The sequence below is a fragment of the Oncorhynchus mykiss genome, chromosome 8 (genome assembly GCF_013265735.2).
Source record: "Oncorhynchus mykiss isolate Arlee chromosome 8, USDA_OmykA_1.1, whole genome shotgun sequence".
NCBI lineage: Eukaryota > Metazoa > Chordata > Actinopteri > Salmoniformes > Salmonidae > Oncorhynchus > Oncorhynchus mykiss.
The window spans coordinates 85299251-85325097 of NC_048572.1; the positions used below are offsets into that span (position 1 = coordinate 85299251).

Here is a 25847-nt window from a genome sequence, read left to right on the forward strand (position 1 = left end):
ATTCTGTTTCTGTTTCTCCTTGAAACAGGTCTGTAAGGACTCGATAGCCGAGCCAAACAATGTTATTTGGCGAAACTGGCTCATTCAAATACATCTGCCTGTCCCTCTCATGAATACGGGACAACGTCAACCGTTGCCCCCATATTTTTCAGCACAGCCAGGATAGTACAGCGGGACAGACCCACCACAACATCAACCGTAGCACGGACTTTATCGAGAAGCTCTTAAACTGGTTTTGTCGACTACACGGTCTCATTCAGCTACTGCAGTAAATCAAAATTATACATTTGTCGTATTGTGACCACATTCAACGACCGGTCCACCACATACTCAGCCTGGTACACTTTGTTCAGCTGATCCGCTGGGTAGTGTCACTGATTATTCGGAAGCACAGTGCTAGGAGCTCCAGAAAGAAGGTGCTTTGTCACAGAGAAGCCTTTATGCAAGATAAATTCATGTTTAACTCCTCTGTCCCACAGTCTTTCAGCAAACATGATTCAGCATGTGTGGAAACTTTACTTTTTAAGAAGAACAGTTTAAGAAGAACAAGGAATATAACCATCCTGCACCGTTTGATCCCTAGTTTTACAATGCAACAAACCCCCAATCTGAATGTTTTGCTGTGAAGTTCTTTACAAGATTAATATAGTTCAAATCCGTGACTTAGATACTGTCGGCCCAGTGTGTTGTATTTTTATTTAACTGTTATTTTACCAGCTAAGTTGACTGAGAATACATTCTCATTTACAGCAAAAAACCTGGGGAATAGTTACAGGGGACAGGAGAGGAGATGAATGAGCCAATTTTAAGTTGGGGATAATTAGGTGACTGTGATGGTATGAGGGCCAGATTGGGAATTTAGCCAGCACACCGGGGTTAACAACGCTACTCTAACAATAAGTGCCATGGGATCTTTAGTGATCACAGAGAGTCAGGACACCCGTTTAACGTCCCATCCGAAAGACGGCACCCTACACAGGGCAATGTCCCCAATCTCTGCCCCATGGACAAGTGGCGTTGAGAATTTAAATGTGAATTCCTGAACATGCGTAAGGTATAACTAGACATAAGGTGCCTGTCCAGAGTCCACTTTCATAGGTCAGTTACATACTAAAACTTGCATCGGTTGTGAGTGTCCAGGGCTGTAAGAGAAAGGTCCACTGGTCGTGGCCCAGTTGTTGGCATGCAGGGCAGAGGTTTCTGAGAGAACTCCTCACTCTGCCATTGCTTGATGAAGACTGGGAGGAGGATTAGAGACCCTAGATGACCTGCCTGTGATTGGCTGACTCCACGTGTGGTAAGGGCCCCTGGCAACAAGAAACCACTGGGTTTGGCTAGTGCCTTTACAACCCCTCTGTGTGCTAGGTACCAGCGGGGGAAGAGCACCTTCTACATGGGGTTAGAAGTCACAGAGTGTTTTGTGAGAGTGTCCCGGGGCCAGAGAGAGTGACTGTGATGGGGTTCTCCACAGTACGGCTGAGTAATGACATGTTGTTAGCAGTCGACTGATGATTCTTTACAGATACTATAAACCTCACTTATCTCTTGGCAGGTGTCTTCTTAGAAGTGTAGATTAATAAAGTGGGACATAAAGTCACCTCCATGTGATTGGCTTATTGTACAGTAGGAATGCCCTTTGGGTTTTATTCAGTCAGAAGAAAAAAAACATTATTGTGGAACAACAAGGATGATTTGGACCTCTGAATATAATCATGTTTAGTTTTAAATTGAAGTTAATGATCTGGGTAGTTGCTGAATGTAAGAAATGACATGACAAAGTTACGGGTTTATAAAAAATTTAAAAAAAGAAGAAGCTATTTCTTGTAAACAATATTGGCAACCCGACAAGTAGACAGTACGGCAATTTCATGTGACGTGTAGCAAATTTGAAAAAGTTATCTGAAACAATTTTGTTCAATAATAAATGGGTAGATTAGTGTAGTGTTTCTCAATCCTGGTCCTGGGGACCAAAAGGGGTACACATTTTGATTTGTTACCTTGGCATTACACAGCTGATTGAAATACCAACGCTTGATGATAAGATGACCAGCTCTGGGCAATCAGTGACTGGCAGACACTTCAGTGAGGCTTGAATGTGGCCTCTTGGGTCTGACGGGACTTCCCGTTTTTGGTTGGTTAAATCCTTCGTTTTGTCCCCCCTCCAATTTTTTACATTTATTTTGAATATGTTTATTTTTTTGTCACCAACCATTGTGAAAACAACTAAACTACTTGGGCTGGCCGACCAAGAAGTCAATCAGGAGCTGGCCCTGGATCCAGAGTTAGCTATCTCCTGGGGAACATGCATTCAACACCTGATCTGCAGACTTTTACTTCTCACATAAATGCACACATTCAATCAGGATATATATTATTTAGCCAGACCTATAGGACTCCTGGACACTGCGACAGTAAAGTTAGCAGTAGGCTGACTCGGTGGTTTCGTAACAATATTTACAGATTCATTGGGTAACATAGGTGATAGTCTGTTTTTGTATACAAATGTGAGTAACGGTGTATATATCATTAGATTCCTTGATACACTGCAAATGTATTTAAATTCAAATATAATAATAATATGTTAATTTAGTAGACACTTTTATCGTATGTTTCTGATCCATTTAGCTAGTGATGAGAGTTACAAAAAGAGTAAAGTAAACATTTTTTAATTCTATAAGCCAAAGTTAAAAACAGCAAGTTATGTGGCCCATCCAGGAATCAAATTCAAAACCTTGGTGTTACAACAACCATGCACCAGCCAACTGTCTTACTAACTAAGCCTTGAAAATAAATTTACCCAGAAAAAAGACTTACATAAACATGACTTTATAGTTTGGTAGATTTTTCAGAGTCGTAATCATCCACTTTGCAGCCTTTGTCTATCTTCATGGCGATAGTCACATTTCTACAGGAAAAATGAGATATCAATGACACCAAGCTTCAAAAGACAACAAAAAGTTATACATCCTTAAACAACTTCTTTGTAACTTATTTAGATTCTCCATCTGCCTCATATATGAATGAATGCCCTCTTATAGTTCCACAGCATTCCTACAAATGCAAAAACGATCAGCCAAGTCTTATGTATGTGCATCTTTCCTCACATATCCTCTGGTATCACCTACCTCTTCCCCTCGGCCTCGTCTGTAGAGTCAGGTAGTTCTGTCCTCCTGGTCTCAGGAAGCAGAAAGACCAGAGCCCCACCAACCAATGACAGGCTGCTGAACACGATCGTGGGGATAGACCAATGGTATGTGGCCAATATGTTGAGCATTGGTGACAGTATTCCAGCAATTCTGGTCGCTATTGAGCCCAAGCCTGTGGACGTTTGTCTGAATGAATGAAGGAGCAAAGGAAGTGATACATTAAGGGTTATTAAACCATGTAAAATAAGATATATTCATGGGCCTTATATGTACATGTATATATAAGATAAATATATTTATACACACAAAAACACACACACACACATACATGTGTATGCATTCGGAAAGTATTCAGACACCTTAACTTTTTCCACATGTTGTTACGTTACAGCTTTCTTCTAGAATGTATTAAACAGTTTTCCCCCTCATCAATCTACACACAATACCCCGTAATGAAAAAGGGAAAATAAGGTTTTTACAAAAAAATAAATAAATAGAAAATATCACATTTACATAAGTATTCAGACTGTTTACTCAGTACTTTGGCAGAGATTACAGCCTTGAGTCTTCTTGGCTATGATGCTAAAAGCTAGTATTTGGGGAGAGTCTGCAAATCCTCTCAAGCTCTGTCATGTAGGACGGGGAAAGTTGCTGCACACCTTTTGTCAGGTCTCTCCAGAGATGTTTGATAGGGTTCAAGTCCGGGCTCTGGCTGGGCCACTCAAGGACATTCAGAGACTTGTAACGAAGCCACTCCTGCGTTGTCTTGGCTGTGTGCTTAGGGTCATTGTCCTGGTGGAAAGTGAACCGTTGCGCCAGTATGAGGTCCTGAGTGCTCTGGAGCAGGTTTTCATCAAGGATCTCTCTGTACTTTTGTTGGTAAAATTATGATTAAATGACTGGACAAATCATTTTAAATGGAACTGTAACTAAGTAAACTTATACTCTGTTTTATTATATCTGATTAAAAATATGAGTTCATAAGATGTGATTGTGTGACACAGACAAGGAGTAATTAAAGTTAATGAACACCATTCCAACTAGGAAGAAAGAAGTGGACTGTGTAAACAGATAAGGTCGTTAACCTATGGTTGAACCGACGAAACTTAGCTCTGGGGTTTTTAGATAAGACAGTGAGTGCATTCCTAGGTTTTCTGTTAATTAGAACTGTCAGCCAAGTGGTGATCGATAATGTTGAGGGGTCAAAAGTTACCTGGGAGTGTGTTAGTAAGTTAGAATGAACTTTTCACCTCACTTTGTCCCTGTCGAGAGGAGGGGTTTCTGTTAAGCAATGAAATTACGTCATGTTTTGTATATAAACTGTTGCTCGTGGTGAAGTGGCAGCGCGCTCCAAGAATAATTTCTGCTACCTTTTATTGAAAAGACTGGTCTCCGTCTATTTTATGCAAACAAGAATCTTACAAATTCTCATAAAATAGATTAAGGGGTTTCAATTAATGAAAACACATTAGCATAATTAAATTACAGTAAATACTTTGCTCTGTTCATCTTTCCCTCAATCCTTCCTAGTCTCCCAGTACCTGCCTCTGAAAAACATCCCCACAGCATGATGCTGCCACCACCATGCTTCCCCGTAGGGATGGTATTGGCAAGATGATGAGAGGTGCCTGGTTTCCTCCAGATATGATGTTTGGCATTCAGACCAAAGAGGTCAATCTTGGTTTCAACAGATCAATGAATCTTGTTTCTCATGGTCTGATAGTCCTTTATGTTTCTTTTGGAAACCTCCAAGTGGGCTGTCATGTGCCTTTTACTGAGGAGTGTCTTCCATCTGGCCACAATACCATAAACACCTGATTGGTAGACTGCTGCAGAGATGGTTATCCTTCTGGAAGGTTCTCCCATCTCCACAGAGGAACTCTGGAGCTCTGTCAGAGTGACCAACGGGTTATTGGTAACCTCCCTGACCAAGGCCCTTCTCCCCCTATTGCTCAGTTTGGCCGGGCTGCCAACTCTAGGAAGAGTGGTGGTGCTTCCAAACTTCTTCCATTTAAGAATGATGAAAGCCACTGTGTTCATGGGGACATTCAATGTTGCATACATTTTTTTGGTACCCTTCCGCAGATCTCTGGCCCCAACACAATCCTGTCTCGGAGCTCTGCGTACAATTCTTTCAACCTCATGGCTTGATTTTTTCACTGTCGACCATATATAGACAGGTTTGTGCCTTTCCAAATCATGTCCAATCAATTGAATTTACCCCAGGTGGACTCCAGTCCAGATGTAGAAACATCTCAAGGATGATCAATGGAGACAGGATGCACCTAAGTTCAATGTTGACTCTCAAAGCAAAAGGGTCTGAATACTTATGTAAATACGGTGTATATATTAATGTTTTTGCCTTGTCATTATTGAGTATTGTGTTTAGATTGATGATTGATAAAAAAAAAAAAAAAAAGTTTAGAGTAAGGCTGACCCCTTCACAAAAAAAGTGAAGGGGTCTGTATACATGTATATGGTAATATATAGGTCTTACCTAACAGAGGTGGGAAACAGCTCCTGAACATAGACGTTACATACGGATCCAGCATTGTTCATGAAAAACCTCCCAGCAGTAGCAAGAGCAGTAATAGCAACGGCGTTGTCTAAAATAGAATTAACATACTAAACATCAACATGTTTTCTCATCTCTGTATGATCAGTCCACTGCCTCGGTAGATTTTATATCTACAGTACCAGTCAAAAGTTTGGACACACCTACTCATTCTAGGATTTTTCTTTATTTTTACTATTTTCTACTTAGTAGAATATTGTAATAGTATAATATTGTAATAGTGAAGACATAAAAACTATTAAATAACACATATGGAATCATGTAGTAAAAAGTGTTATACTAATGAAAATATATATTTTATATTTGAGAATCTTTAAAGTAGCCACCATTTGCTTTGATGACAGCTTTGCACACTCTTGGCATTCTCTCAACTAGCTTCATGAGGTAGTCAGCTGTAGTGTCACATGGAGTGTGCAAATCTGTCATCAAGGCAAAGGGTTGCTACTGTGTAGAATCTAAAATGTATTTTGATTTGTTTAACAATTTTTTGGGTTACTACTTGATTCCATATGTGTTATTTCATAGTTTTGATATCTTCACTATTATTCTACAATGTAGTGTCATGACTCTCTCCTTGATGAGGATTAAAAGTGCCAGATGGCACATGGCTGACAGATAGCCAGACTCCGGTTTAATGACTTAACAGCAGGTCATAAATAGTTAACAGAAACTTTCTCATTCTTGCCCTGCAGTATTATAAATCCCTTTGTTTACAGAAGATCTTCGCTGCCAAAAACTCTAATGGCCAAAGAATGACCTTTGGAACAATATTCATGAGGTAAGAATATTAAGAATGGTCTATGGAGATCTAAAGAATAATCCTGTCATGTGGATTATTATTTTGTGATGTCATTAGCCTATAGGGGCGCTATTTCATTAGTGGATAAAAAAACGTGCCCGTTTTAAGCGCAATATTTTGTCACGAAAAGATGCTCGACTATGCATAGAATTGACAGCTTTGGAAAGAACACAGTCTAACGTTTCCAAAACTGCAAAGATTTTATCTGTGAGTGCCACAGAACTCATTCTACAGGCGAAACCAAGATGAAACGTCTAACAGGAAATGAGCAGAATCTCTGAAGCTCTGTTTTCAAATGTCTCCTTATATGGCTGTGAACGCAGCAGGAACGACCATGTGCTTTCTGTGGTTTCTTCAAGATGTCTGCAGCATTGTGACGTATTTGTAGGCATATCATTGGAAGATTGGCCATAAGAGACTACATTTTCCAGGGGTCCGCCCGGTGGCCTTTATCTAAATTCGTGCGTAATCTCCAGTTGCGGTCATTTTGTCCTGGGATTCAGAACGAACGCACACTTCCACGAAGGATATATCATCGAAGAGATATGTGAAAAACACCTTGAGGATTGGTTCTAAACAACGTTTGCCATGTTTCAGTCGATATTATGGAGTTAATTTGGAAAAAAGTTTTTTTTGGTAGCCAAACGTGACGCACCAAACGGAGCGATTTCTCCTAAACAAATAATCTTTCAGGAAAAACTGAACAATGAGTCTCCTCATTGAAAACAGGTAAATGATTTTATTTGAATGCTTTTCTGGTTTTTGTGAAAGTGTTGCATGCTAAATGCTAACGATAATGCTAACGCTAAATGCTACGCTAGCTAGCTACTGTTACACAAATGATTGTGTTCCTATGGTTGAGAAGCATATTTTGAAAATCTGAGATGACAGTGTTGTTAACAAAAGGCTAAGCTTGAGAGCTAGCATATTTATTTCATTTCATTTGCGATTTTCATGAATAGTTAACGTTGCGTTATGCTAATGAGCTTGCCGGGATAAATACACTCCTGGATACAGGTTTTTTTGGTAGCCAAACGTGACGCACCAAACAGAGCGATTTCTCCTAAACAAATAATCTTTCAGGAAAAACTGAACATTTGCTATCTAACAGTCTCCTCATTGAAAACATCTGAAGTTCTTCAAAGGTAAATGATTTTATTTGAATGCTTTTCTGGTTTTTGTGAAAGTGTTGCATGCTAAATGCTAACGATAATGCTAACGCTAAATGCTACGCTAGCTAGCTACTGTTACACAAATGATTGTTTTCCTATGGTTGAGAAGCATATTTTGAAAATCTGAGATGACAGTGTTGTTAACAAAAGGCTAAGCTAGTTAACGTTGCGTAATGGTAATGAGCTTGAGTCTGTATTCACGATACCGGATCCGGGATGGGTAGATCAGAGAGGTTAAGAATGGTATGACAAATTAACTGTAACTCGGAAAGTGTATGCGTCCTTTGTATCAAGTTTACATCTAAATGTGGTATAAAATACATGATTAAATATGAGAATACTTTTGTGAAGGTAGCAATGTGATTTTAGCCTTCTAAATTAGATCATTGTTTTTCATATAAACTTGTGCCCAGTCAGTAGCCACGCCCAAGTGAGCTCAGAGTTCGTGTCAGCATGATGGAACGCACCCTTTGGTCAGAGTGCTTAAAAGGACTCTGTAATAAATAACACATAGACCTAAAAGATGTGAGGCCAAGGTCCACACCTTGAAATCGTTAGAAACGATGTACTGAGACCATACAGCGTGGAGTGGTTGCTACATGGCTGAAAATGGTTTTGAACTCTACAGACCAGCCTGACGTACAGCGTGAGCTGAATGTTACGAAATTATTTAAACTCTACAGACCAGAAACATGGGACGGTAGTCCAGACGTTTGAAATGGTGAAACTCACTCTAAATCTCTACAGAAGAAGATAACCTCATCTAGGAGACCAGAAATATTCAGTCTGCAGCTGTGCATGTGAAAAGTGTCCTAAAGACACGAGGTGGGAAAGAAGAATCCCTCTGACACAATCGTTGGTACTTCTGAAGAATTTACCGAACAAACACTCGAAGACTAGAGAAACTCTACAACTAAGAAGGACATTGTGATCTCTGGTGTACAACCAGAGCCTTACATCGAGCCACTACCCGTAGATGGATCGATTGGTTTCAATAGAGACGACAGAGAAAGACAGCTACGTGTAAATATATATTACATTTCTAATCCGAATGAGTGGTGATCAGGGTGCTAAGTATTATGGTTACTGTGAGCGTAGTTTCCAAATGTATGTATGATAAGTTTCTCCCTCGCTTTCTTTCCCCACCCCCTTTCCATTGTGTAACAAGCCGTCATATCGTGTCAGTCCACTAGGGACTTTTATCTCATGTATATGTATTCTGTGTTATTATTTAGTTAAATAAATAATTAAGCCAATTTGTGTATTGATGTTTCATCAATAAGGGCTAGGGTTCTTGCGACGTTCAGAACGAGACTGATATGGGGTAATAATGATTAATAAGTGACTGTTATTGATATCAGAGATATCTGTATATCTTAAGAGTTTAAGTCGAGAGATAACTCGTTAAACCTTTCCCGTGGTGCCCCAATTTCCTAATGAGTTAAAAATACAAAGAAAAATACTTATCTTTTCTGATAATTACTATATTGAGGGAATTACAACTCGCTCTGGATAAGAGCATCTACTAAATGATAAAACAATGTAAATCTATTCCAGTTGGAACTTTATTTACCTTGTGGAACAGCCAGGATTAGGAAGCATGTGAATCCGCCAGTCATAAGGGTGGCCATTAAGGATATCTTCCTCCCCAAATATTCCAGTATAAAGATGCAGAGTATATGACCTGGTATCTCTGTGAGTCCGAACAAGAGCAGTGTCAAGAAGATGTCCAGGCCAAAGTTTCCAACGTTAAAGGACAGACAGTAGTAGGAGAGGTTTAACGAGAACCTGGGATTTCAGAGAGACACACAAAAACAGACATCACATTTGTTTGTCATGATGAGATTTATTATGGGCTGAAAGTTGACCAATGTGAGATGTTAAGTTATTGAGAGTTATTAAAGAACTTACCATGCAAGAGTAATAGTTAAGAAGTATTTCCTAAGTACAGGAGATCTGATGAGAATGAGTATGCCTCCCTTCTGAACAACTTTCTCCTCAGCTATCTGGAATAGAGTTATCTTTTACAGAAATGAATAATTATAGACACTTGAATCTCTGCTTCCAAAGATTCAAGTGTCACACTTTGCCATAGAGATTATGGGATAAATTATGTACATATATGGAGGAACACAAGAGAGAGATACACTTATAGAGTGCATTTGCCATTCTGGTAAAATGCATTGTCTATTGTATAGGACAGGAAGCCAGAGTAAGGCCATGAGAGTATGGGACAGCTGGAAACACTAAAAATGGAGACACATAGTCTGCTGATATTAGACAACCACATGAAGAGAAGGCGACACATAGGCGCCAGGACAGCTGGACACACTAAAACTAGAGGAGACTGATCCGAGATAAAAGACACACATACAAAGGAACACATGGAGCTAATTACATGGTCAAAGCATATAGGATAGAGGGACGTATATTATCTTTAGGTCAAAGCAAGGGTCTTGTCACCATTATAATTTAACGGAAAGCAGATGTGGATGTTATCGAGCTGAACAAGCAGGATGCACAAATTGGGATATAATGGTGGCAGATGGACTGAGGGAAGTGACGTCATTTGCATGTGGGATGGACTCCTGTTGTATGTGTATAAATCAGAGCCAGAACTCTGAAAAAGTGTGTGTTCCGCGGACCACTCCGGCTTGCGATACTCTTGTATTAAAAGTCTATTATTGAATTCACAGGTTCTTGCAAGTGTCATATTTTGAAATGATTAGCCACGACATAACTTGGCGAGCTTTTGCCAGGAGTGACAGGGACGGAGGCGTCCTTGGCTGACGGCGGGTTCTTTGGACAATCTGGCAAACAAGGGTGGCCGCCCAACTATAACAAGGTAAGCAAGTACTTACAATAGTTGAAATGTTTGCGTAGATTGCTTCAGGACGTCAAGTAAGTCTCTCTCTCAAATTTCCTAAACTATAGAAACGAAATAACTTTTGAATTCAATGAATTGCATGCATGTGTGTAAGCTTGGGAATTGTATAGCAAATACGAATGTGCATGCATGTCTAGTGAGTAAGTAAGCGGGGGTTGTGAACTTTGCTGGTGTCGGGTGTGTGATTCGGCATGTGTGGGCGCAGGGCTACAGCTACCTGCTTATATGGTTAGAAAATAAATAAGTAGTTAGACAAATATTCATGGCTACCGCTTCAAAGAAGAGGACTGAACGGATGAGTATTTAGTAAATAAATACACATGGCTACCGCTCTGAAAGGGAGGACTGAACAGATGAATATTTAGAACGCAGGAAGAACGCTGGCCTGATTGTGCGACGTTCAACTGCAAAAAGAAATCCTGCGAATATATAACGCTCCGCCTAGCTAAACGGGGGTTTATAAATCAGTAGGTCACGCCACGATATTGCTCTAACGTAGAATAAAGATCAGTACGGGGTGGATGAATAAGATATGAAGACAAGCTGATCCGATTAGACAGTAGTCTCGTCATATCATAGAAATCCTATAATCTAGACTTATGTTGAGGAAGTGAATTAAGTCAATAAAGAAATTATAGGTCGTTTTTAGGTAAAAACGAAGGGTATTTGTGAAAAATCCTATAGGATAATACCAGCTTATGTTGAGGAAGTGTATTAAGCTCAGAGAAAGACTGTTGTTTTAGGTAAAAATAAAATGAATGAATGAAAATAAACGAATGAATGAGAAGAATGCTGTAATATAATTCTGTGTGAGGATAGAACAGTAGGAATGAGGACAGGTTGTGTGTGTTTAGACAGAAAGTCCAGAAGAGGGAGCGCGCAGCCCTCCTGTGACAGAGTATAAAGTTGAAGAAGGGTGCCTGTGACTTCTTCTGGCTGGCCAAAAGTGATCCTCTATCACAGTTTAATACATTTACAGTGATCCCTATCATAGTTTAACTACTATTAGGCAGAAGGAACGAAATTAAGGAACATCAAAGTAAAATAAGTTATAAGCAAAGATAAAAACACAGTGATATTTGAGGTGCTGTACTAGAATAAGACATTAAGGCTTTTGTAGTATTCAGTAATACAGTTGTAGACATTATAGAGTAGGTTTTAAAAGGAGGTATTAAGTGATGTGACTAATAAATTATTATTTGGGAAAGTAGGGTAGCTCTACCTTGGGAAATAGTAAATAAAGTGTAGAATGCGATGGGAGTGTTTAGGAAAAATAAATAGTGGCATGGAAACAAATGGACTGTTTCTCCCTGGAATATAGAGAGCGAAATTTAATAAAGCCATAGAGTCACTGAAAGAAACACACGTTAATTCTACCAATTCGGCTTGAATATGAAAGAGCAACCGTATAATGTAGGGCAACATTACCCGGTAAACAGGATAAATAAAATAATGAATTGGAACGATCACATAAAACCATAACAAGACGCTTAACTTACCAGCGTTTTAATGATAATTAACATTATATCATCAGAAATACATTACGATGGGGGACAGATATGATTCTGCTTGCCATCGCAGACGTGCGAATGGTTTGCAAAGCTATAGAAAATATCTAAGCGTAAGAAGTTGTAGATGTGGAGCTAACAAGTATGGGGGAAAATGAGTGTAAGATGACACTGGAACTTAGTGCGGTAGCAGAGAATGCCTCTATACAGGAGTTTGTACCCTTTTCAAAAGAGCAACAACTAATCGTTTTAAGGTTAGTACGAATGGAATTTTCACCAAGCGGTGTATAGTCTCTGATTGATCAATAAGTGGTTCATAGAGAGTACAATTTATATGTGATGAAATATGTACTAGATCACGTTTTACCTAACTTCTAGTAAGGTACCGATGTAATTTACAAATAGCCCCACTTGGAGTCGTTTTGCATTGAAACGGCGGTTTCAGTGGTGATAAAATGCGTGGAGAAGTTGTTATTAGCGTCAAAATACGGAAAATAAACGTATATGAAAAATCACAAACGTGGTAAAAATAGTTAGAAGAAAAGCAAATTGTAATATATGGGTGTTTTCAATTTCTAAGGGTAAGATACAGATAACCGAGCAGGAAGAAAATATGCGTTCTGTGCATGGCTAAAACTTTTATCGCATGCTCAGGAAAAGTAAGGGGATTTTAGTATATGTAATACTATTAGCTTGCTGATTTAAAAGGTAACATTGTGAATGTTAACGAAATGTATATTTCTTTTCCAGAAAAAAAGGGGTTACATTTTCTTTGGTCAAAATGTCATTGGAGACTGTAGTACTGAGGAAAGCAGTTAGAGATATTCGGTCACTTTAAAAGTCTTAGTATTTGGTTAAGGCTATAACTGGAGTTCCGGATAAGTGAGGCCAGCTCATGTGTGTTCTTGGCCTATATGCGATAGTGGATTTCCTTTGGAAGGGTTTTTTCAGTTCAGTTTCAGATTGGGTATGCAGAAGGATGGAAGTGTTTTTGGCCTATAGGAGATAGTGGGTTTCCTTTGGAAGGGTTTTTCAGTTCAGTTTCAGATTGGGTATGCAGAAGGATGGAAGTGTTTTTGAAAATGTATTTAAGTTGTTTCTAAAGAAAAGGGAGTGAAAACATTTTAATGGTGTCAAATGCCCTGAACCCTAAGAATTTCCCGTGAAGACTGATCAACTTCACTAGAAATTGTTGGAACAGGTGGGATTTAATTATAAAATGATTGAGAAACACCAGTCTCTATTCAAAGTGTACCAACACTTTGAAATTCTATTATGTCTTGAATTGACTAGTTATTCAAATAGGTTTATTTTTATTTAACATGGGTTCCTAGGAGAGAGTATCAGTTCCCTGGGGTTATGGTCTTTGGGTAAATACAAAATGTGCTTTGTTCATTCTACATATAACAAATAAAATGGAAATATATGTTAACAAGGGATAACAGTTACTCCAAATAGGTTATTGGAGTGGGGGTTTCTGCAAGGGTTATGTTGATAACTACATAATCTGTAACTCATCTGAGAGATCGCCAGTAGAATAAGGGAGTTGTCATGGAAATGTGATGTCAGAATGCATTAATGCTTGGGATAGATTATCACCACAACAAGTGTGTGTGAAACTCAAACCCACCCTACTGGCTGAATAGTGTGGGACAACTGTGTCTGATGACCTGTGAACTGTATCTGGAATGATATGTGCTGGGAGAAGAAAGACTAAAGGGGATTGGGATAATGACCTTTTATTAACCGGCCACTCATGACGGAAAAACAGAGGCAAAAGGGCGCATGGTAAAATAGATATTACTGGTACTAAAAGTTTTTAGTATAATGTTAATTATTAAAGGGATGAAGTATTGAATTGAGTAGGTCAAATGTGAGTTAAAGTAAACACTAAGGACTGTTATCCTGAATATTGGATTGGACAATGTATAAACAACATTTAGTTATGTTTTGAATATAGGACTGTTTAAATTTACTAGGCCTAGGGAAGCTCTGGAAACTAATCCTGAGACAGGGTGATTGACAGAACTTGCAGAATATCAGATTAAAGGTTTTTGTTTCTTTTATTTTACAATATCATAGTAATCGGAGTGATACATTGGAATGACATAAGTAATTGAATAAAAAGTATAGTCTGTTGTGTGATAACACCCAAGGATGAAGAAGAACGAAACGGATGGACGTTTTCCTCAGGTTTAATTACATTACAAATAGTGGTAATTTATGGCAAATATGCAGTTATTATAATTTACTTTACTATTTTTCTTGTTTGGTCAATTTATTTTTTGTTTTGAGGAAAATAAGTGCATATTGTTTCTGATATAAATTGACTAAAAATGATTTGAGAATGTTTAAGTATGTATCAAACTATGGAAGGAAATTAGGAGTAGTGACTTATGTGTTATGGGTTAGAAAAACTGTAACTACATTGGGGGCTCATATATGAAGGTTATGGTAGCGGAGGGGTGTTATTTCTAGAAACAATGTATATTAATAGACGAGATAATTCACAGAAAGGGAAGGACAGTTGGTCTTGTAAAAATATAGGAATATAAAATATAGGGACAATTCTAAAAGTAAATAGAACATTACACATACCTAGATTATGGTAAAAGTAATAAGTAGTGGCATTTTGTACACTAGAGCAAAAGTTTAAGAAGCTTAGGACTTAGTTTTGTTAGGATTGGATATTCTTCCAACTGGAAGACACTTGACTGATGACATGTTATTCTTACAGCAGTTGCTGTAGGGACCATCATTTGGCTATCATTATGAATATTTTTGTGGCTGGAGGCCAGGTATTTGAGACAGAATGTTTACATAGGGCTGTTATTTAAATTAAGATTTAGTGATCCTGCTATAAGAAGAAAGTCTGTTGTCAGGAAATAACCCATGTGTTAGTGTGTATGTCCCCAGGAAAAAACAGCACATAAGAGGCCAGATGGAAGGGCATGGGCTGAATTCTGGAGACTGAGGGTACATGAAGATACACCGGGCTGGGGATATACAGTGCCTTGCGAAAGTATTCGGCCCCCTTGAACTTTGCGACCTTTTGCCACATTTCAGGCTTCAAACAAAGATATAAAACTGTATTTTTTTGTGAAGAATCAACAACAAGTGGGACACAATCATGAAGTGGAACGACATGTATTGGATTTTTCAAACTTTTTTAACAAATCAAAAACTGAAAAATTGGGCGTGCAAAATTATTCAGCCCCCTTAAGTTAATACTTTGTAGCGCCACCTTTTGCTGCGATTACAGCTGTAAGTCGCTTGGGGTATGTCTCTCTCAGTTTTGCACATCGAGAGACTGACATTTTTTCCCATTCCTCCTTGCAAAACAGCTCGAGCTCAGTGAGGTTGGATGGAGAGCATTTGTGAAAAGCAGTTTTTAGTTCTTTCCACAGATTCTCGATTGGATTCAGGTCTGGACTTTGACTTGGCCATTCTAACACCTGGATATGTTTATTTTTGAACCATTCCATTGTAGATTTTGCTTTATGTTTTGGATCATTGTCTTGTTGGAAGACAAATCTCCGTCCCAGTCTCAGGTCTTTTGCAGACTCCATTAGGTTTTCTTCCAGAATGGTCCTGTATTTGGCTCCATCCATCTCCCCATCAATTTTAACCATCTTCCCTGTCCCTGCTGAAGAAAAGCAGGCCCAAACCATGATGCTGCCACCACCATGTTTGACAGTGGGGATGGTGTGTTCAGCTGTGTTGCTTTTACGCCAAACATAACGTTTTGCATTGTTGCCAAAAAGTTCAATTTTGGTTTCATCTGACCAGAGCACCTTCTTCCACATGTTTGGTGTGTCTCCCAGGTGGCTTGTGGCAAACTTTAAACAACACTTTTTATGGATATCTTTAAGAAATGGCTTTCTTCTTGCCACTCTTCCATAAAGGCCAGATTTGTGCAATATACGACTGATTGTTGTCCTATGGACAGAGTCTCCCACCTCAGCTGTAGATCTCTGCAGTTCATCCAGAGTGATCATGGGCCTCTTGGCTGCATCTCTGATCAGTCTTCTCCTTGTATGAGCTGAAAGTTTAGAGGGACGGCCAGGTCTTGGTAGATTTGCAGTGGTCTGATACTCCTTCCATTTCAATAGTATCGCTTGCACAGTGCTCCTTGGGATGTTTAAAGCTTGGGAAATCTTTTTGTATCCAAATCCGGCTTTAAACTTCTTCACAACAGTATCTCGGACCTGCCTGGTGTGTTCCTTGTTCTTCATGATGCTCTCTGCGCTTTTAACGGACCTCTGAGACTATCACAGGGCAGGTGCATTTATACGGAGACTTGATTACACACAGGTGGATTGTATTTATCATCATTAGTCATTTAGGTCAACATTGGATCATTCAGAGATCCTCACTGAACTTCTGGAGAGAGTTTGCTGCACTGAAAGTAAAGGGGCTGAATAATTTTGCACGCCCAATTTTTCAGTTTTTGATTTGTTAAAAAAGTTTGAAATATCCAATAAATGTCGTTCCACTTCATGATTGTGTCCCACTTGTTGTTGATTCTTCACAAAAAAATACAGTTTTATATCTTTATATTTGAAGCCTGAAATGTGGCAAAAGGTCGCAAAGTTCAAGGGGGCCGAATACTTTCGCAAGGCACTGTACTTCATACAGCACCTGCAGTGGTAAAGATCGTCATGTCTCTCTTTGGTGGGTGCATAAGTTTCACAAGAAGTAAGGTCCAGCTGAATAATGGGTGAGCTTGAAAACACCATGACAGAGGACGTGAAACAAAAGAGAGAGAAAGAGAGAGACTAGATTCCACTGTAGACATACTGGGTTGAGTTTGGGGGTTACTTGTTTTATTTGTTAATGTATCATGTGAAAAAGGATAGATGTTCGGGTAGTTGTACTCTAAACAACATGTTGAAGGCTCGATGTGAAAGCCCATACAGTGTTGAATTACTTCAAGAAGAAATAATGTTGACTAAGGTTATGCTTATCAGTTGAAATAGAGCAGATGGGGAACTAAGTAAAAAAATGACATGATTTGGGAACACCTCTCAGAACCTGCGGCCGAAAGGGGAAGACTGGATGAAAGCACGAGGAAGCCAATTAGGGCCTCCATTTTTGTGGAGTATCCTGGAGGCATAGAGTCAGGTGAAGAGAGAGTGGGAATTGTCATGGTCTCAGATTTCAGTATTCATGAATACAGTCATGCATAACACATAACATTGTCAATACTGTTATGTTTTGTCCTTTGTTTTCCAAGTCTTATGTATAGGAAACCAGATGGAGAAGGGTTCTCCAGCTTCAGCTGGAATGTCAGTTTGTGTGATGAGTGATGGAAGTAAGATAATGTATGGTGTAATCATAGAACAGAGGCCATAAGTCTCTAAGTATGAATGCCCCACAGAAAGAAGGCAGAAACCTGAACCAGGACGAGAGGTTCCACATCTGATGATCCTAGGGGACCAGAAGGACCTCTCCCAGTGATACCAGGAGATCTAGTCTACGTTCGAGTGTTCCGAAGGAAGTGGGATCAGCCGAGGAGAGAAGGACCCTACGAGGTGGCAATAGCCACAAACACGGCCGTCTAAGTGAAAGGAAGCAAGACGTGGTATCATCTAAACCACTGCACCCGAGTCCCGACGGAGAGAAGGACACAACCATACAGAGATGAGGACACAGAGGATGCTGATTCACCAGGCGGGACCCCGGAGGGAGCAGGAGCAGCGGAAACGATCAAAGCGCCGGGGAGGAATCAAGAAAATGGCAGACTAGATACAACGAGTGCATCAACTAAACGCACTCAGAAGAAGCACCAGGGGAAAAGAGCCTGAAAAGAAAAGAGACAAACAACCAAAGTTTCCTCCAGTATGGCCAGAAAGCCCAGAAGTGGGGGGGGGTAACATGTCTGCCACTCCTGATGATATACCTGTTGGGGCAGACCTCTTTGACAGAAGCCCTCTACAGTGGGACCCCGAGGTATCGCCTAAAGAATGGGAACATCTCTTCCCTGAAATGGACACCTTCCAGATGGAAGCCCAGTCCGGCCTGAGGAGGGAGCCGCAGGGGAAGAAAGAGGAGGAGAGGCCTCTCAAGGAACAGAAGGAGAGACCCCACAAAGAGGAGGAAATGTCCAGCAAGCTGAAGAAAATGGGGATTTCCTCAAAATTGACTTTTCAGCTCTTGAATTGTAATACTACATTCCATTGTGTAACATAGAATGCCGTTTGGCACTAGGTAACACTAAAGGCAGACGTGAATTAAATAAAAATATGTTGGGAGAACATGAATGTGCAACATTAGAACTGAATTGAATGATCCTCAGAATGATGGGTTTACTATTGTAAAAATAAAATAAAAAGGGGAATAAATGAATGTTTTTACAGCTATGGAGATAATGGGATGGATGTGGGAAACACTATAGTTAATTGGAGATAATGGGATGGATGTGGGAAACACTATAGTTAATTGGAGATAATGGGATGGATGTGGGAAACACTATAGTTAATTGGAGATAATGGGATGGATGTGGGAAACACTATAGTTAATTGGAGATAATGGGATGGATGTGGGAAACACTATAGTTAATTGGAGATAATGGGATGGATGTGGGAAACACTATAGTTAATTGGAGATACTGGGGTGGATGTGGGAAACACTATAGTTAATTGGAGATAATGGGATGGATGTGGGAAACACTATAGTTAATTGGAGATAATGGGATGGATGTGGGAAACACTATAGTTAATTGGAGATAATGGGATGGATGTGGGAAACACTATAGTTAATTGGAGATAATGGGATGGATGTGGGAAACACTATAGTTAATTGGAGATAATGGGATGGATGTGGGAAACACTATAGTTAATTGGAGATAATGGGATGGATGTGGGAAACACTATAGTTAATTGGAGATAACGGGATGGATGTGGGAAACACTATAGTTAATTGGAGATAACGGGATGGATGTGGGAAACACTATAGTTAATTGGAGATAACGGGATGGATGTGGGAAACACTATAGTTAATTGGAGATAACGGGATGGATGTGGGAAACACTATAGTTAATTGGAGATAACGGGATGGATGTGGGAAACACTATAGTTAATTGGAGATAACGGGATGGATGTGGGAAACACTATAGTTAATTGGAGATAACGGGATGGATGTGGGAAACACTATAGTTAATTGGAGATAATGGGATGGATGTGGGAAACACTATAGTTAATTGGAGATAATGGGATGGATGTGGGAAACACTATAGTTAATTGGAGATAATGGGATGGATGTGGGAAACACTATAGTTAATTGGAGATAATGGGATGGATGTGGGAAACACTATAGTTAATTGGAGATAATGGGATGGATGTGGGAAACACTATAGTTAATTGGAGATAATGGGATGGATGTGGGAAACACTATAGTTAATTGGAGATAATGGGATGGATGTGGGAAACACTATAGTTAATTGGAGATACTGGGATGGATGTGGGAAACACTATAGTTAATTGGAGATAATGGGATGGATGTGGGAAACACTATAGTTAATTGGAGATAATGGGATGGATGTGGGAAACACTATAGTTAATTGGAGATAATGGGTTGGATGTGGGAAACACTATAGTTAATTGGAGATAATGGGATGGATGTGGGAAACACTATAGTTAATTGGAGATAATGGGATGGATGTGGGAAACACTATAGTTAATTGGAGATACTGGGATGGATGTGGGAAACACTATAGTTAATTGGAGATAATGGGATGGATGTGGGAAACACTATAGTTAATTGGAGATAATGGGATGGATGTGGGAAACACTATAGTTAATTGGAGATAATGGGATGGATGTAGGAAACACTATAGTTAATTGAATAAACTATGTGGGTGTTAGAAACTGCAGGAGTTAGTCAATGTGATAAAGTAATGATTGTAAAACACAAAGGTAAAATGTGGTAATATCACACAAGTAACATTATATCTTGAAATGTTAAAGAATCAGGATTAAGGAATAGCTGATAGTTTCTGGATGTGTGGGCATACTTACATGCTCATGCTTCAACAAAATGTAATGTATTATTTTTATTGTTTCTATACCGAACTAGATATTTTACTCTTATGAAATACTAGAGATGTTTGGTATAGTTAGGGTTCTTTAAATGTTTTAATTGGATCCTATACTCCTATCTATGTTATTATTTGGAGATGTTTGGTGTAGGTGATTTGTAAGCTTTATTTTTGTTAATCAACTGTTGGAATTATGCTCCACCATATATGTCCTTTTAGTGTAATTTTTGGTGCTTAATAAAGCACCAGAGGAGGGTTATATGGGAGAAATTATGTACATATATGGACAGGACAGCTGGACACACTAAAACTAGAGGAGAGACACAGTCTGCTGATCCGAGATAAAAGACACACATACAAAGGAACACATGGAGCTAATTACAGGGTCAAAGCATATAGGATAGAGGGACGTATATTATCTTTAGGTCAAAGCAAGGGTCTTGTCACCATTATAATTTAACGGAAAGCAGATGTGGATGTTATCGAGCTGAACAAGCAGGATGCACAAATTGGGATATAATGGTGGCAGATGGACTGAGGGAAGTGACGTCATTTGCATGTGGGATGGACTCATGTTGTATGTGTATAAATCAGAGCCAGAACTCTGAAAAAGTGTGTGTGTTCCGCGGACCACTCCGGCTTGCGATACTCTTGTATTAAAAGTCTATTATTGAATTCACAGGTTCTTGCAAGTGTCATATTTTGAAATGATTAGCCACGACAAGATCCTATTAAATGACTAGAGGGCCTATGTCATAAACCTTCAAAGTTCCAGAATGGGTTGAAAACAGCATTCACAGGTCAATCAAACTCGAGCAAAACAATGGAATTGTCATCCCGAGTTGCCTCATTGACCACCAGCAAAATGTGCTTACATTTAGGCTATTGTTTATATGTACATTTCACACTATGTTGAGATAAAAATCTGAGTATAATTCTTGTACACATGTCAACCCCAACATGTTCATGTCATCCTTACCAAACAACTGCGTTACAGTTTAAAACGACTTGGACTACCACCACTGATTTCTGAATGCTAGCTATGCTAACCAGCTTATGCGAACGGGAGTTAGCATTTAGCGGTCACTTCTTCTAAACCTGAAAAGGGACAACTTCTACATGTTATGCAGCGAAAGCAGCCAAGTAAGGCATGTGATATCAAAAATTGTGTAATCTATTGTCAACCTAAAATATTGCCATATAATTGCAAATACAGTTTATACAAGTTTTATGACAATTGTCTGTATAAATAGCCTCTAAAATACATATATATAAACAGACCATGAATGTCACGTTCTGAACCTAGTTCTTGTGTTTGTTTTAGTTGGTCAGGACGTGAGTTGGGTGAGCATTCTATGTTTTGTGTTTCTATGTTGGTTTTCTGTGTTCGGCCTAGTATGGTTCTCAATCAGAGGCAGGTGTCGTTAGTTGTCTCTGATTGAGAATTATACTTAGGTAGCCTGGCTTTCAGTTGTTTTGTGGGTGATTGTTTCCGTGTCTGTGTTTGTCGCCACACGGTACTGGTTCAGTTTGATCACCTTTATTGTTGTTGTATTCATAGTGTTCAGTTTATGTTTTTTAAATAAACAACCATGGACACTTATCCACGCTGCGCATTGGTCCTCCGATCCTTCTCACTTCTCCTCCTTACCCTTACAATAAATGTCTAAATTTTAGTGTTCTTATAGTGTTCTGAGTGCTATTATCGGATCAAATATCAGTACTTGTTGCAACTGGTTTCAGCCAGTGAATGCTTGTGGATTCACTAAATTGTCTGAATGGAATAATGGCATATTGGCAGCTAAATTGAAAAATGTATGTGTTATTTCCTCTTAAACTGTCTGGCTAGCTAGCTAACTAACACATGCAGATAAATTCTTCAAATTCAGGATTTTACACTATCTTTTCACAGCACTGGCAAACAATGGCTGGCCAGCTCCCTGGCCTTTAAACAAATTCCTAAATCATGCACTTTACCTTCTCTAGAATTGTATCTGGAACTGTGCGTTTGTTGATGGCTGCTACCCTGAGTATCAACTTCTTAGCTTCCTCTGTTTTCCCCTGATCCAATAACCACCTGGCTGATTCAGGAATAAACCTGGAAACACAGAACAGGCAGACAATTTTACAATTATAATTAATATTGATAATCATTAATATTCAGTTTGGGTGCTGTAATGCTCGTAAGAATTGTGTCAATTTGTGGTGCTTCCGATTGGCTTTGTAATGCCCCTAAGGTCTTCATCAGTTTGACCGTGCTTCTACACCTGCATTGCTTGCTGTTTGGGGTTTTAGGCTGGGTTTCTGTACAGCACTTTGAGATATCAGCTGATGTACGAAGGGCTATATAAATAAATTTGATTTGATTTGATCAGTTTTAATAGTTTTAATATTGGTCCAAGATGACACGTGGACACACCATATGTACACTGCGACCACTGCTATTGGTACAGCCATGACAAACTGGGCAAGTCTCCAGTCTCGGATGAAGAAGATCATGCCAGCAAGGATGCACTGGCCAACTCCACTGAACGTCTGACTCAAACAAGACGCATAGGAACGTTTTGTCACTCCGACCCATTCAGTTGCTGTGTGGAAGGAACATGTGGTAATGTTAAACAACTTAATATGACCGGCTGACTGACAAATCATTGACTGAGTTCTGTTATCTCATGTTCTGTTTTACATTTTATTATAGAGCATAGTCTATTTGAAATGGACATCACTTTACCTAATACAATGCAGTTGATTCGAAATCCACCATATGCGATCCCTACTAAAAACTGGGATGCCATATACAAATAAAAGTTTGGAGACAAGCCTGTCGTTACAGTAAAAATGAGCATAATAACCATGGGTATTTGAGTTGCTCGTTGGCGACCAAATCTGGAAGAGAAAAGGGGAGAAAACCGTGTTGGTTAAAACTGTTTATGACCTCCTTTTGAAGGTCTGTTTAATGTTCCTCTGAAAAAACTTTTTGATGTTTGGTTGCATTTTTACAGAGTGACAGAAGACCAGAAGTAAAGGACATCATTCAAAATGTACAGTTATGAATATAACTACTGTTCCCTGAAGGAGGTATAACGTACTATATCTCTTTTTTTTTTTACAAAGAGAAAGAAAGAAACCAAGAAGTATAGGACATGTTATTCACAACTTCAAGTGTGCTTACGATTCAGCAAAAGGTCCAAACAAGAGTGAACCAAGAAGAATGCCAGCCATGAACACAGTTTGTGCAAGTCCGACAACGTAAGCTTTGCCACAGACAAGATCAAACTGCAACAAAATGAAATCAGATAACAAACAAGCTCATTAATGACATGACAATATATGTTTAGTAAAAAACACTCATCTATTCCTACTTACATCAGTGACTATGGTGGCTTCATACACTATATTGTTGTACACCCATCCATTCTGGCAGTCAGTGGTCTGATTGAGTCCATGCTCCCTGATGATGTCAATGTCCCAGTCTACAGGGGTAAACATCAGGCACCTACTGAAGGTTCCATCCTCCTGCCGGGGCACGGTCAGATTCAGCTGTTCCTCACTGCTCAGATTGGAACCAGCTCTAAGTATCCAGTCAGTGTTACAGTGGCGCTCAGGGTCTGACTGGATGAAAATCAAACTGGCCAGGTGGAAAGGCAGGACAAGATTCGGGAAGCATAGTCCCAATAGTATGAGCTTCTGGAATAATCCAAAGTCTCCAATGGATCTCAGGATCTCGCCAAAATCAGCCATGTTCAAGAAGCAAAGAATTTCTCTGCTTGAGGAGCTTCAGAAAGAAGGTGCTTTGTCAGAGAAGCCTTTATGCAAGATAAATTAATGTTTAACTCTACTATCCCACAGTCATTCAGCAAGCATGATTCAGCACGTGTAGAAACAGGATTTTTTAAAGAAGAACAGTTAGAAGGAATATAACCATTCTGCACTGTCCGTTCCCTAGTTATACAACTGTTGTTTTTAATATATCTAAACGTTGTGCCCCAAAATATTTTAGTTACACTGTAATCCCGCTTGGGAGTTTCAAAATGACGCAAGCAAATCAACATTATAAAATTTACCACAGGAGGTTGGTGGGACCTTAATTTGGGAGGACAGGCTCGTGGTAATGGCTGGAGTAGAATCAGTGGAATGGTATCAAATACATCAAACAAATTTACCACAGGAGGTTGGTGGGACCTTAATTTGGGAGGACAGGCTCGTGGTAATGGCTGGAGTGGAATCAGTGGAATGGTATCAAATACATCAAACAAATTTACCACAGGAGGTTGGTGGGACCTTAATTTGGGAGGACAGCAGGAGGTTGGTGACATTTCTTTGTTATGATGAGATGTAAAGTTTGCCAATTTAAGACATTAAGTTATTAACCTATCACCACTGAGCTCAGCGTTCAACACTATAGTGCTCTCAAAGCTCATCACTAAGCTAAGGACCCTGGGACGAAACAGCTCCCTCTGCAACTGGATCCTGGACTTCCTGACGGGCCGCTCCCAGGCAGTAAGGGTAGGGAGCAACACATCCGCCACGCTGATCCTCAACACGGGGGGCCCCTCAGGAGTGCTTGCTCAGTCCCCTCCTGTACTCCCTGTTCACTCATGACTGCACGGCCAGGCACGACTCCAACACCATCATTAAGTTTGCTGATGACACAACAATGGTAGGCCTGATCTCCGACAACGACGAGACAGCCTATAGAGAGGAGGTCAGAGTCCTGACCGTGTGGTGCAAGGACAACAACCTCTCCCTCAATGTGATCAAGACAAAGGAGATGATTGTTGACTACAGGAAAAGGAGGACCGAGCACGCCCCCATTCTCATCGACGTGGCTGTAGTGGAACAGGATGAGAGCTTCAAGATCCTTGGCGTCCTCAACACCAACAAACTAACATGGTACAAGCACACCAAGACAGTCGTGAAGAGGGCACGACAAAACCTATTCCCCATCAGGTGACTGAAGAGATGTGGCATGGGTCCTCAGATCCTCAAAATCTTCTACAGCTGCACCATCGAGAGCATCCTGACGGGTTGCATCACAGCCTGGTATGGCAACTGCTCGGCCACCGACCGCAAGGCACTACAGAGGGTAGTGTGTATTGTACATCATTGGGGTCAAGCTTCCTGCCATCCAGGACCTCTATACTAGGCGATGTCAGAGGAAGGCCCAAGAAATTGTCAAAGACTCCAGTCACCAAAGTCATTGACTGTTCTCTCTGCTACCTCACAGGAAGCGGTACCGAGCACCAGGTCTAGGTTCAAAAGGCTCCTTAATTAACAGCTTTTACATCCAAGCCATAAGACTGCTGAACAATTAATCAAACCTGGATTATTTGCATTTATAACCACACACCTTTATATTTACACTGCTGCTACACACCGTTAATTATCTATGCGGTCACTTTACCGCTACCTATATGTACAAATTATCTCGACTAACCTGTACCACTGCACATTGACTCGGTATCGATACCCCCTGTATACACCCTGTATATATCCAGACTGCATCTCATCCGGCAGTGATTGGGAGTCCCATAGGGCGGCGCACAATTGCCCCAGCATCGTCCGGTTTTGGCCGGTCATTGTAAAATAAGATTTTTTTCTTAACTGACTTGCTAGTTACATAAAGGTAAAAAAGAAAATGGTATATATATATATTGTTATTTTATTGTGTTACTTTTAAATGTTTTACTTTAGTTCATTTTAGGTTCATATTTTCTTAACT

At 39.7% G+C, this 25847-nt stretch overlaps 1 protein-coding gene and 1 long non-coding RNA gene across 2 annotated transcripts; one reads left to right on the forward strand and one right to left on the reverse strand.

The window, feature by feature from the left end:
* Nucleotides 1-1782: 1782 nt before the first annotated feature.
* Nucleotides 1783-24203, reverse strand: slc22a13a (solute carrier family 22 member 13a). The gene is made up of 10 exons (XM_036986599.1): nt 23492-24203; nt 23298-23401; nt 22857-23011; nt 22545-22713; nt 22103-22223; nt 9604-9698; nt 9266-9480; nt 5644-5752; nt 3126-3332; nt 1783-2905 (listed from the first exon to the last, which is right to left on the reverse strand). The coding sequence occupies exons 1-10, from the start codon at nt 23864-23866 to the stop codon at nt 2827-2829; spliced, it is 1629 nt and encodes a 542-aa protein (XP_036842494.1). The 5' UTR covers nt 23867-24203; the 3' UTR covers nt 1783-2826.
* LOC118965574 lies at nt 16659-17889 on the forward strand. Its single transcript, XR_005052985.1, has 2 exons — nt 16659-16807; nt 17468-17889. It is a non-coding gene; the product is annotated as an uncharacterized LOC118965574 (long non-coding RNA).
* Nucleotides 24204-25847: the final 1644 nt, after the last annotated feature.

Excerpts from the sequence above, each read along its gene's own strand:
- slc22a13a (XM_036986599.1), bottom strand. The coding sequence starts at position 23,866 with ATGGCTGATTTTGGCGAGATCCTGAGATCCATTGGAGACTTTGGATTA. Across the intron at positions 9,481-9,603 it reads TTAACTATTACTCTTGCATG|GTTCTCGTTAAACCTCTCCT; the intron begins GTAAGTTCTTTA and ends CTGAAATCCCAG. Across the intron at positions 3,333-5,643 it reads CTGTTTCCCACCTCTGTTAG|ACAAACGTCCACAGGCTTGG; the intron begins GTAAGACCTATA and ends TCATTCATTCAG.